Source organism: Schistosoma haematobium, chromosome ZW (genome assembly GCF_000699445.3).
Source record: "Schistosoma haematobium chromosome ZW, whole genome shotgun sequence".
NCBI classification, from domain to species: Eukaryota; Metazoa; Platyhelminthes; class Trematoda; order Strigeidida; family Schistosomatidae; genus Schistosoma; species Schistosoma haematobium.
Window position 1 is genome coordinate 53,727,910 of NC_067195.1, and position 13,212 is coordinate 53,741,121.

Below are 13,212 nucleotides of genomic sequence, written 5' to 3' on the forward strand. Positions count from 1 at the left end.
TGATAAATTCTACCTTCATTTTCTAATTGATTATTCAATATATCAGGGTTTTTTAAATCTACGGTGTTACTTAGTGATATATTTATTTATTTTTACTTGAACACATAAATATTGGTACAAGGGGGCACCAGATATATATGCTCCCAAATGTCCTGGTATGTCCGGGAGTGGGGAGGGCCCTCACTCCCTCTCGAAATGTTATCACACGGCCACGCGTATACAGCTTCTGTCAGGGAAGTAGTATTCACTGCCTTCTCGTGACGGGAGTATTGTTTGCAAAATTGAGAAGACGAAAAGCGAATGGTCAACGCTTTAACCAGGTTGGTGGATATGGAGGACCCACCTAGGAGAGTTGGAAAACCCTGATTCTAAACCAATGGTGCACATGGGCTCCAGTATCCTAAAGGAACAAATGGCGTATGAACCAATTGTTGGTCACCGACTACCAAGGGACTGTATCTCCTTATGTTGCTCCACTGTCTTGTGGGTCAAACCTTTAGATCGAGGGCTCCGAGTGTGACTCCCCAAGAAAACCACCTACTTCGGTCTGGGCACCCGGGCAGTACCACAGCCCACACACAAATAGAATGAAAAAGTGATGTATTTATACATATATAATCTGTCTAAATAATATGGATTAATTAAAAAATGAATTTAATTATTTAAATAATTTCACTTTATGAAATAAACAATTTCGTGGAGAAAAAAGAAATCGAAACAAACAAATACAGTACGAACTGAACTTTTATTTATCAGAAAACAAAAAAATAACACATTTTTCATTTATATTTACAGTTAGTTACTGAGATGCTTAAAGTTTAATGTTGTAGAGGTTAATTTCCCCTATATCTGACTCCAGTAAATAGTATCCCGTTAACTGAGTATTTAATGCACGCTAAATCTCTTAGTAGAATTATGGATTTACCCGAGATTATTCAAATGCCTGAACACCAGTTATAGAGATAGTTTATTGTTAAAGATTGGTAAAATCCGCAAACGTATAGGAAGGAAGCACACAGGGAAACCAAGAGTGTGTTTGTGTGTGAGTGTTAAAAATTCATATATATATTTTTGAGTGTTAATCAAGTATGGATAAATTATTGATTGTCTGTGTATTACAACTAATGAGAGAATAGATTAAAATTGATGTGCAGTTATGTGCTCAATCAGAATCACACAGAAAATTACATTATGGATTAAGTGTTTAAATTCCAATGGGTAGGTAAATAATGCAGTAATTGAATGGGCTTACTACAATATATTGTCATGTTAATCCGTATGTTACTCTAGAATTTTTACACTTTTATTATTGATTTGATATCAGTAATATTTGGATAAATTATATTATAATAATGCTTTAAAATATCTAGTGGATTAGTGTTATAAAAGGGAATATACATTTTGAAAATTTTTTTTATATGTGTAACTCAGTGATCACGTTTTGAACTGTGAAAGTGAGTGACACTGATTTGAATCTAATATAATGCATCATTTGCCTCAAGATTGCAGGTACGCCTTCATAATGAGTCTCAAACAGCATAGTATCCATGTTCACGGTTTACTGTTAACTACCTCTGATCCTATAATATGAAATAAGTCTAATGTTTAATTGTTTTGTATCACTTCAATAACTTTATAATAAAATGTGTGTTTTTATTGTATATATGAATATTCATTTATATTAGAACAAATAGTATTGTATATGTTTATACATTTCTTGAACAATTATATATCGTAGTAATAAAATATTTGCTTTATTTTTTCTAATCATCATTAATAAAAAAGTTAAAATATTTTATGAATTGTCTTTCTACTTAATTTCTGTTTTACTATAGCTTATGCTAAACTTGTCTGTGATTCGTGTTGGTTAGATATGCGTAAAGTACCTGACGACCCATATGGTTTACATTATTCCGATCATGAAGGTGTAGCTGCAAGCTTTACTATTACAAGATTACGCAATCCTGTAAAACCAGGTATACGTTTCTACTTGATTATCTGTATTTATTCTTATCATGTAGTTATGTGATTAGAATTACAATCATCATGATTGTCCGTAGATTGTATTGGTAAATTCGTTGTGTGAATTGAATCAATGTGCACAATATCCCATCAACTAAACTATAATATTCAGCTCACTAAGATCATGATATTCATGGATTTTTAATATGTTGTGACTACTGGAGTTCAAACATATCGGAAGTTAATCAGTTGTCACTAATGGCCTTGGATGTTTGTTGCGTTTTATCTCAATGTGATTGAAGTTGGTATTGTACCATTGGACGTCAAGCTAGCGGTTAGTCGAATGCTCACCACTAGACTTGAAGAATATGGGTTTAATTTCTGATGGTGTCGTGGACATGCACTACTGAGTTCTATACTGGAATGAAATAGTTGTCTAGTACTTCATGATTTTTAGCAGTACTTATATTGAGATCAACCTGTGACGAATACAGCTTGCAAACTTAGCCAATCTCTACAAACCCACCTTCAATAACAATAGCCATTTAAGTTAATTAAAATTGAAAACATTCTCCTAGTGCTTGCCATCCATTTTGCACAAGATTTAAAAAAGTTATTCATATTAGTGTTCAATTTGACTTTAAGAAATATATAGTAAGCAGTCACTTTGGCTGATGCTGATTGCCCAATGAAATTTAATCAGATACGCACCGGATATGTGTTAGTTTTTCTGATGTATGTAATTCAGACGCTGTTAAAAAGAATATAAAGTATAGCATAGGTCTGTTTTTCTAGTGACACTTTAATAATCCTCAATTGTAGATAGTTTAAGAGAGCCATATGTATATAGTTTTCTTTATATCCGTTAAATTTCTGCCATGTGGCGGGACTACTAAATGGACCGCGTGTAATTCAGATTTGTGATGACTCTGTTACATGAAAAATAAATTTATAGTATCGACATTTGCTAATTCTTCACGATTTCTTGGTTAGTTTCATAGAAACCATGGGACTCAGTGACTTGAAACAACAGAGACTACTGGCGAGTCCCCTGCAGTTTTTCAATACACTCTTTGTAAATTTTAGGTGAACTTCCCTATCTGAAAGAAAATTATCCTGGTTGAATTGTTTGCTTCACTTGTACATTTTAGTAATCAATGTTTTCATTTGTTGATATACGACGTTTCTTTGTTCTATTTCATCATAATATTTACATTCAGCTTTATCAACATAATTCTATTTTTGACTTGTTGCTCGTGACGATCGGAATTCAGACAAGGCTAGAGTAAAATATTCGCCATTAATGCCATGTATGATCGTTGCACTGAATTGCGAATTGTTTGAAGTGGAAAGTGCATGAATCGACGCCGGCCCATTAGTTCTAAGGGTTAAGTGTTCATTGCGAAATCTGAAGATCGTGAGTTTGGTGACTGTTGAGGTCACGGCTACTCATTGACAAGAAGCCTTTGATAGCTCATTGATCTGATTCCAATGTTGATAGACGTATGAATATGCTATGAGCATAAATCTTTCATTTGATTTCGTATATTACCCATGCTAATCCGGCAGTAATAAGAAACCAAATACAAATTGGATTGGATGAATTTATTTCATGCTCTCGTTTATCCAGACGGCCATTCAGAATAGGAGGCGATAAAGAGAAGCGGAGCGGCAAAGGCGAGTGAGCCAACTCGTTTTGATAAAGCGAGACTTAATATATATAGCCAGACAAAAGTAATCCGAAGACATGTGATGAGTACGGTAAGTAATCCATACACATGCACTAAAAAAAACAGTCAAAGTTAGTAAGTGAATAATTAACAACATCAAAATTTGATTCAAGAACGAATAAACTGGTCTATACGGAAGCTCAATCAGTCAGTAACAACGTAGAACTTCGTACGTACGTACATTAGTTCGAGTTGCCATACCACATTAGCACAGAGATGCAGTTGTCGATTGAAATACCGTAGTTGTAGAGGTAATAAGAGTATAAGCAGTAATCGGAAACATTAGGGTTTGAAGATGTTACTCTAGGAGTATAATCCAGTGAAATAAATTTAGAAAGAGAAAAAGGAAAGGGACATGAAGAATTCAAAAGATTAGAATTTGGGAGAACACAAAGAGTAGATGCACTTGCGCCATTGCAGACAATTTCGAGCCATGTCATTCAGGGTTCTTACCATCGGTTGCTATTGTCTCGCGGATTCCAACCAGGTAGTCTACACCTACCAACACGGCTCAGTCCACTTGTCGGTGACTTCATGTATTTGTGCCACGTTTTGGTCTGGCCGCCCTTAGCTTTCTTGCAACCTACTCCTACACCATAAAACATCGTACGTCGGGGCAGTCGGTGTTTGGGCATACGTAACACATGTCCAAGCCATCTCAAATGATGAAGTTTTACTACTTCATCAATTGATTTGCCATCCTTACCTAGTACCCGTTTCCTAACAACTATGCTACTTACTCGGTGGCTACAGGATATACGGAAGCTAGAATAAAGTATATAAATTTGATATATTACTAGACACTTCAAGTCTATTATGAGGACAAAGCAGCTCTCGATTGCTCTTTGATTTTCAAATGTACCTCAACTGAGAGCAATCTGAGGCGAATACTTTCTACATAAATAAATGAGGTTAGGTGTAATTTAATAAAACTATAGACTTTTATTTAATTGATAAGTAAAGCATGTTGTCGAGTAGACTTTAGTATTTAAGATCGGTATAGTAATAATAACGGTCCGCCAATTCATTAGTTGTTGATTTTTAGAAATGTATGAAACATGTGTCATTTTACTGGCGTTTGGAGATTTCATGAATCGATTCATGTCAATGCACTATATTCCAATTCAAAATCTATCACAACTAAAGCAGAGTTTCATTATACGGTCGTGGACATTGTTGGATTTCATTGAAATGATGAACTGGTTTAAGTTAGACCATTATTGAAAACCTGGAAGCATTAGATGACCATTCCATCCTAGTATGGGACTACTCAGCAGTGCGCATCTACGACCCTGCGGGCAGGACTCGGACCCAGGACTGCGAGCAAAGCTAATATTGTTGTAGAATACCATTTGTTATTCACTCAAGGGTTTATACTTTCCTGTCTGTATTAAGTATTTACAATGGAACATTATTGGTGTGTGCAAATCCTGAGCGAATTAGCCTAATATACCCATTTTTACTAAATTTGGATAGTGACACATGTTTCACCTTTTTTCGCACAACCTTGTGGCTGTCTAGACCCTATAACCGAATGAATAACATGAGCATTTGAGGCGCAAATTACTGAGTTGGAATAACAATTTAAGGATCTACACTGGGTCCCTTACGGATGGATCCGGCTGACGAGTCCTAAAGAAAACGAAATTCACATGATAAATTCAATTACTAACCATAATCCGATATTATTGTCTAGTTGTTTTTGTTTACAGACAAAATGAATCTACTTTATATTAATTATTATTAAATATATTTAAATATAATACAGTACTAATTCATCTCCTTTTTTATTCTATAGAGGGTGAAACAATGTCAGCAAATGAATTAAATCGATTACGTGATTTATTATTAGATATAGATCAACAATTAACTCGTGGTTTGAATCAATGTATACATGGTCGTTTATTGCATTTAATATGGGCGATATTTATAACAATTTTATTAATTATCTTAATATTAATATATCCAACTGATAGATTAACATCAATTATAAAATGTTTATTTGAAATATTACTTGGTATTATATTATTCACATTAATTTGGGGTTCATTAATTGGTAGAACTATAGAAAAATCCGGTTTAAAAAATGCTAAACATTCAATTTCAACATTATCTTCAAGATTAGATAGTTCAAATGATTTTACATTAATTAAATAATAATTTGTCTTTTTTTTCTCCTTTTGTATTCCTCCCCAATACTTTTTTCTTTTCTGTTTTTGTTTTCTTTTTCTTCCAAAATAAATTTTGAATAGAATATGTTTAAGTGAAGAAATATATACCATCGAGTTTTTATTTCTTTCTAATTAATCAATTCATTTTAATTGTAATGATGATATCAGGATTTATCTCTCTCTGTGTCTCTCTCTCACACACACACACGTTCCTCTTTTAATTACAAGCAATTAACGGAAATAATAAATTGTCATCGTATATCTTTTATACAATTATTCATAGGTGTTATATTTAACAACGGCAAAATGATTGTATTTGACACTGATGTTTGTGTATTTTAATTTATTTAATATTTAACATATATGTGTATGTTCAATATACCTATATATATAATTCGAATTAATGTTATCATCGTTGTGGCTTTCTTTTGTCTCTTGTTTTTATATTGTACATGTATACAGAATTATGTCTAATTTGAAAAAAATTATTTAACAAATATTTATTTCCTTTTTTTAATGAACCACTTAATATCTCGGTGAGTTACTATCTCACAACAGACTCGGTTGAACTCCACTGGTCACTACTTCTCACTAGGACTTCAGGAAATACCTCATGAAGTCGGTGGATGCGCACTGCTGAGGAGTCCCAAAATAGGACGAAATGGCCGTCCAGTGCTTCCAGGTTTTCCATCGTGGTCTAGCTTCAACTGACTCATGATCTTAACCATTGAAATTACTACAATCTTCACAAAACCCATCTGATATTAATCAACATATGCTCACTAGTGGATTGTTATAAATAATTCTAATTTGGTTATTTAATCTCTGAAGATGTGGCTTACACTAAGTCACGAAACATCAGAAAATCTAATTTTTCTACTCACTGGAATATTATAAATATTTATTTAAAAATTTACAATACTCTCTGCATGGTTCAGAGTAGCAAGTCAGTTATTTTCTTGATTGATGTTGTGATTTGACTGTCTCTAGAATTATGGGATCTTTATGCTGAGAAACTTAACATTTTATTGTTTTATGAGTCCGATACTATACTTTTAAGAATATTCACTGGACGGTTGTACACATTTTGTTATGTGTAATTTCTCTATTTTTCCTGGTTTTCTTGATAAAAATATCTCCACCATTCCTCATATCATGATGTGACTGGGTGAGAATTTTCAGTAGCACAATATTTTTATCCTAGGTGTTAAGTTGTTTCTGCTTGTGTCCCTTCCCATAGACATAGATGTATCAACCAAACTAATATATAATACCTATCTTCTACAAACCAAGAAGTTTGTTTAATTAAAGCAGATAATTGAAACAGGGGGGATAAATAATAAGGAAAATAAATCATTCATTATCGTTAAATTTAAAATAATAAAAGTAACTGAGAACAGTCCAATACTATAAGCAGAAAATTTTGCAGTTACAAGATGAATTGATTAATGGAGCGAAAAAGCTAGTTGAAATTGATGTAAACTTGAAAATACGTCGAACATCATGCAAGGTTCCCTTTTTAACGATGTTCAGTAATTCGTATATGTATAACGTAGAATCAATTACATTGCTTTAAAATAAAGGCTCGTGGCTGCTTGAACGTTTACAACAAGGAAACAGGGGATCGATATTTCAAATGTTTGACGCCATTGGTTAGCTAAATCATTGGGTTTCTGTTCGACTTAGATTAACGATTTGTAGTACATAGGTTTCTTAAATTAGTTGACCGTTGAAAAATTTCATCTCTGGTATGTCGTGCCAAAAGTGTCTGCCGGTAGATATCAGTTCGAATAATTCAGTCAGAATAAGGTGAATACTAATCTTTGACATTTGTATCCTTTAAGAAGTTCTATTATGTCCTTGTAATTATGATTCGTATAAAGTTTTACTCTTTTTTTCAGCAACGAATATACATACAATTAATACTAGTCATTTTATTTATTGAAAAAGCTTTCAGGCCTCTAATATTGTGATTTCAGCGACCTTGCTTGGTTGATCTGATTTAAAAACTAGTTAGCAAAGTTAGAATTTTAGATCAATCATAGTTTTATTTTCTACTCACTGATTATGTAAATCAAACTAATATACCATTGACCGAAAAAACTATTGCAATAAATGTAATTCATTTTCTGCATCAATTTACTTAAGAATTGAAACAAAACCTAACAAATAAAACATTGAATAATTTAGAACAATATGATTTTATTTTGTTTGATGAAATCAATCATAATAACAACAACAAAAAACTTAATTGTTTGTTCATTTATAAAACAACACACAAAATGTAAAACTAGTTAATCAATCCCATTTTGTTTATGAATAATACATGAATCTTGTTTAATAATAATAATAATTAAAACAAAGTGTCTTTTTGAAATTCAACAACAAAATCAATTTCATCTAATTTATTATCAATGATCATGTAAATTTATAAAGAATTTTTTTTATAATTCGTCTTACCTGAAGAAAATGAGATTTAGATAATGTTATCAAACCAATAAATACTGATCATATATATGTAAAAGAAAACTGAAGAGACTTCAAGATCATTGAAAAATTCGAAAAGAACTTAATCATTTAAAACAAATTAATAAAAAGAATTTTTATAATTTAATTGACAAACTTAATAAATAAATAAATGATACATTTAAGAAAGACAGAAATGGTAATATCAAATAAATACTGATTGTGTATAGATTGATTTGTGATAAGTAAGTTAAAATATTGTTACCAGAGAATACATTACGTCGGGAAATCGAACCAGATATGAAAAAGATGAAATAACAATTGGAAAGGATTGCCTAGGACAAGGTTGGATGGAGTGTGCTGGTGTGCGGCCTATGCTCTTCTACGGGAAGTAACAGGCGTAAGTAAGTACTTTTGTCAATTTTATAAAAGGTATTTTATTTAAGGGAATATTTAGGAATTTTTTTTAAAAAAAAATATATATATTAGAAAAACAAAACTGTGCAACATGAATAAATGAAATATCAAAATATTAAAGATTAAAACATAAAACAGAATTTATAAATAAATGAAACTAAAAATTAATTTAATTCAATTTATAGTTTCATTATTATTTTGTGTTTAGCATAATACTGTGAAATTATTTGTTATACCAGAAAACTGTTTTTTTTCACCAAATATATTTTTAGATGTGCCATAATGTTTTATTCTATAAATACCAGGAATACATATACCATCAATTGAACTAATTGTCCATTCTATAATAGCATAACTTCGACCAAGTAACCATGTTAAAAATCCATCTCGACTCCAAATAAATCTGAAAAAAAAAATAATATTTTAGAAATAATAAAAAAAATTTTGGATAAATTTATTAAGATATAAGAAACTGGTTGAATAGAACTTAAAATAAATAGAAGTTTGTTAAAACTATGATATTAAAATAGCTCTTTGAATAGAAATAACATGAGCTTAAGATATTTAGTCTTTTATTAAAGAACACAAATGGAGAAAATCGAATGTATTTGACATAAAATTACATAGCATCTTAATCAAATCTGAGAAGCATATAGTAAATGGTTAATTTGCAAAATATTAATCCATAGTCTTAAATTTGACTGTTTTTGCAAATATCAGTCCATTGTCTTAGATTTCATTGTTCATGCATTATCATACCAATTACGTTCTCGTTTCCGTTCTTTCCTTACCAATCTACTGAAATACATTTTATGTCTAACCACCGTTATATACTACTTATGCGGATTTACGTAAAACACACCGCACCGTGACAAAGATACCAAGAAGTTTAGGACAACCTCTTTAATATAATTCATGATACATTTCATATTGTTGGTATTTTTAAACAATAAACCACAAAAAAATCATTCGAAAATCATATTAATATAATGATAATTACTTTGTTCGATTGAGTATATTTTATTATCATCATAAATGTTTTACACAGAAGTTGGATTGTCTTATTTAAAAGTAAGTTAACCTTCCATTAAGAAAGTATCATTGAAAATATATTGTCTCTGTTCAACTATATTTTTATGAATTTCATATTTTGGACATTATGTCCAAAATAAGAAAAAAAACAGCTTCAAAAGAAAAGACATTATTGTGTTTCAGAGAATAATCTACGTACACACACACACATGCAAACAATTTGATAGAATTATTTGAAGTGTATTCAGTTTCTAAAAAATAAACCGAAAAATCTTCTAACTAAACTTTTGATTCGGTTTCTGTAATAACTTATGGGTTTGAGTCCCTATCAATATATAACGTAATGATACTGCCAATTAAAGAACAGTGATTTATCGACCGGACCAATGACGACGCATAAAACAAGTACGAGCGGTCTAGAGTTGTTATCGGTCCTGCTTCCTGCCTAGCCCTGCCTGTTAACTTAAGAACACCAATCTCAGCCTCTGCAATATGAATCATGTATTTCAAACATATTGGGTTTATATACCAACCAAACAGACCACATCGTACCATAAAACGGAAAATAACATTTGTACAAGATTTAACCAGATATGGCTGTGAATGTGGGAAATAGTAATCGATAGACTGGCCAGAACTCAAGAATGGTAAATCGTATAGTAAAAGTTCATAGGTATAAATAAAGCTTATGACAAGAGGAACACAAATATGAATAGTTTAGTTACTTAACAGTTATAAAATAAAAATATATGTATAATATTAGATCATAAATAGATCCCAACAGTTACCACTCATTATTCTCATTGTGATATAACAGTTTATTTTAGGTAATATTGACATTTTACTATTTAATTTGTTATATACTATAATCATTTTGTAACTTATCGATTTACATAATTTTTCTATTTACTTTTATTAATTATCAAATATTAAAATAATTAATTAATAATTTCAATAGTTGAAATCATGAATCAGTTGAATCTAGACCACCATGGAAAACCTAGAACCACTGGACGGCCGTTACGTCCCACTGTGGAACTCCTTAGAAGTGCGCATCCACAATCTCACATCGCGGGACTCGAACCCAGGACCCACTGGTCTCGCGCGCGAGCACTTAACTACTAGACCACTGAGCCGGCATCCAATGGTGTTAGTGTCTAACTTCAACTAATCCACAGAATCGAACGACACATCCACAATTGTCGTCAGTGAGTTACTATCTCATAACTGACCCAGTTGAACTCCACTGGTCACGGCTCGGGGATGCGCACTGCTAAGGAGTCCCACAATAGAACGTAACGGCTGTCCAGCGCTTCCAGGTTTTCCATGGTGGTCTAGATTCAATTGACTCATGATCTCAACAATTGAAATAAATAAATAATACGAGAAAGTAATACATGAAAATGGGAGATAAATATTATACTTAATTCATTTACTTTCATTACTGAATTATGGTTATCGATTAAATTTGACCTATAAATTCAATATTCCAATATTAATGGATAATATGAAATAATGCAAAATATTGTGATACAAAGCAATTCATCAATTTAAAATACTCAATTAAACATTGATGATATTGTATGAATAAAGCAATTGATATAAACCATTTAATTTACTTATTGTATAAATTATATTTTCTATTCTGTTGTAAAATCGATAAGAATAACTTTTGTTTTATCAAGATTGATTTTAATTGTTTGTTTGTTTTTGATGTTGGCGTTTAGGCAGATTAAATGAATGTTACTTTTGAGTATATTGTGATATGAAATCATGCAATCATTAAATATTACTATTAACCGCGTTGGTGATTTAGGTGTACATTCTATAATAGTAATTATTGGTTAAATATCCTTGAATATCTTTAGATAGAGGCTAGAAATGGAATTCTGGACGTGCATTTCGTCATATTCAGAACTCATCAGTTTGGTGTACCTGCATCTCAGAGTTGATGTTCAGTCTGGGAGTCAAACCCGATACCGATCACTTCAAACATGATCGCGTTACCCACTTAGCTATAGAGTCCTGATAGTCAACTACTTGTGCAATGGCATGAACTTTTAAAATTACGTGGTGTTGTTTACTTGTATCTTCTCAACAAGTGAATTTAAAATTTGACCCCATCGCTCAAGTAGGTAGCTATAAGGACTCAGTAGCTAAGTAGGCAACACAATGGGGTTTGAACCCAATGGTATTGGGTTCGAGTCCCAAAGCGAACATCAATTCTGGGATGTAGGTACATCCAACTGACGAGTTCCGAATATGTCAAAACGCGCGTCCTGGATTCCACTGCTAACCACCATCGATCTTTGCTCATAAAACTTGTGACCTAAGGCAATATCGAGGCAGTCCACATATGATGCACATATGCTAACAGGAAACTGATCAATTGCAATCCTGAATAACAATGGTAAGATACAAGTAAACAACAACTAGTGAATTTATTTCTTTTTTTAATCATATTAAGTATGTATAGGTTTTTTACTACTATTAATATTACTGTTAGTGAAATTCCCGTGCTATTTATATCCGTAATTAAATTTCATTGTGTTCATGTGGTGGTACGATGCAATTATATTTTTACGAGGCTTTATTATGATTATTAATGACAAAGATTCCCATACTGTGTTTATTTTTTTACAGTTGATGTATATAAATTTTGTACATCCTATAATTATGGCGAAAGTTTAAATAAATCCGTGGTTGATATTGCACATTGAATTCCGATAAGTTTTATTGGTAGATATACATATTTTTAAGAATCAACTTAAGACAACTATGTTGCCACAACTACATGCATACAGCCGACAAACCTTAAATAGAATGAAACACGTGCTCTGAATTCTATCGTAATCATTGCTTACTTTTTCTAAATAACTTATGTTTTCAGTTATACTTTATCAATTAAAAAAGAAAAACATGTCTCGATAAATCAGAACACAAATATACACCTTAACTGTTTGTTTACTCATTAAAATCTAAAGTTAAATTTTATCCAGATCAATACCTAAGTTGATATGTCGTCATTCTCACTAATCGATTGAGTAATTACTCACCATATCATGGTTGAATTGATGGAGAAAGTACAACGGGCTGTCTGTTTAATGTAGTGAGAAATATAACCCACACCCCTTTTTCACACAATACACTCTAAGAGATGCTATAGACGACAAGATATTCAACGCAATATATTCTGGAAGCACTGGACGGCCGTCTCGTCCTATTGCGGGACTATTCAGCAGTGCGCATCCACGATCCCACTCGCGGGATTCGAACCCAGGGCCTTTGGTCTCGCGTGTGAACGCTTAACCTACTGGACCACTGAACCGGCATCCAATGGTGATAGTGTCTAACATCAATCAATCCACGAAATTGCGCGACCAACTTCCATTGTACTGAAGTAGACATCTGTTTCTACTCGACACGGATTAGCT

General features: G+C 32.1%; 2 protein-coding genes across 5 annotated transcripts in view; one reads left to right on the forward strand and one right to left on the reverse strand.

Annotated features, from left to right (window-relative positions):
• The window catches only part of SMPD2_1 (Sphingomyelin phosphodiesterase 2, neutral membrane (Neutral sphingomyelinase)), a 29,071-nt gene extending 21,198 nt beyond the window's left edge, over positions 1 to 7,873 (forward strand). For both annotated transcript variants that reach the window (XM_051211755.1, XM_051211756.1), the window contains 2 exons: positions 1,836 to 1,976; positions 5,491 to 7,873. In XM_051211755.1, the coding sequence (XP_051071853.1) occupies positions 1,836 to 1,976; positions 5,491 to 5,849 (500 nt within the window). In that variant the 3' untranslated portion in view covers positions 5,850 to 7,873. The remainder of the gene's footprint in view (positions 1 to 1,835; positions 1,977 to 5,490) is intronic.
• A 70-nt stretch (positions 7,874 to 7,943) lies between these two features.
• The window catches only part of ASAH2_1 (Neutral ceramidase), a 74,444-nt gene continuing 69,175 nt past the window's right edge, over positions 7,944 to 13,212 (reverse strand). For 2 of the 3 annotated variants that reach the window (XM_051211757.1, XM_051211758.1), the window contains one exon: positions 7,944 to 9,149. In XM_051211757.1, coding sequence (XP_051071855.1) covers positions 8,951 to 9,149 — 199 coding nt within the window. In that variant the 3' untranslated portion in view covers positions 7,944 to 8,950. The remainder of the gene's footprint in view (positions 9,150 to 13,212) is intronic. The other variant, XM_051211759.1, reaches the window with a different exon arrangement.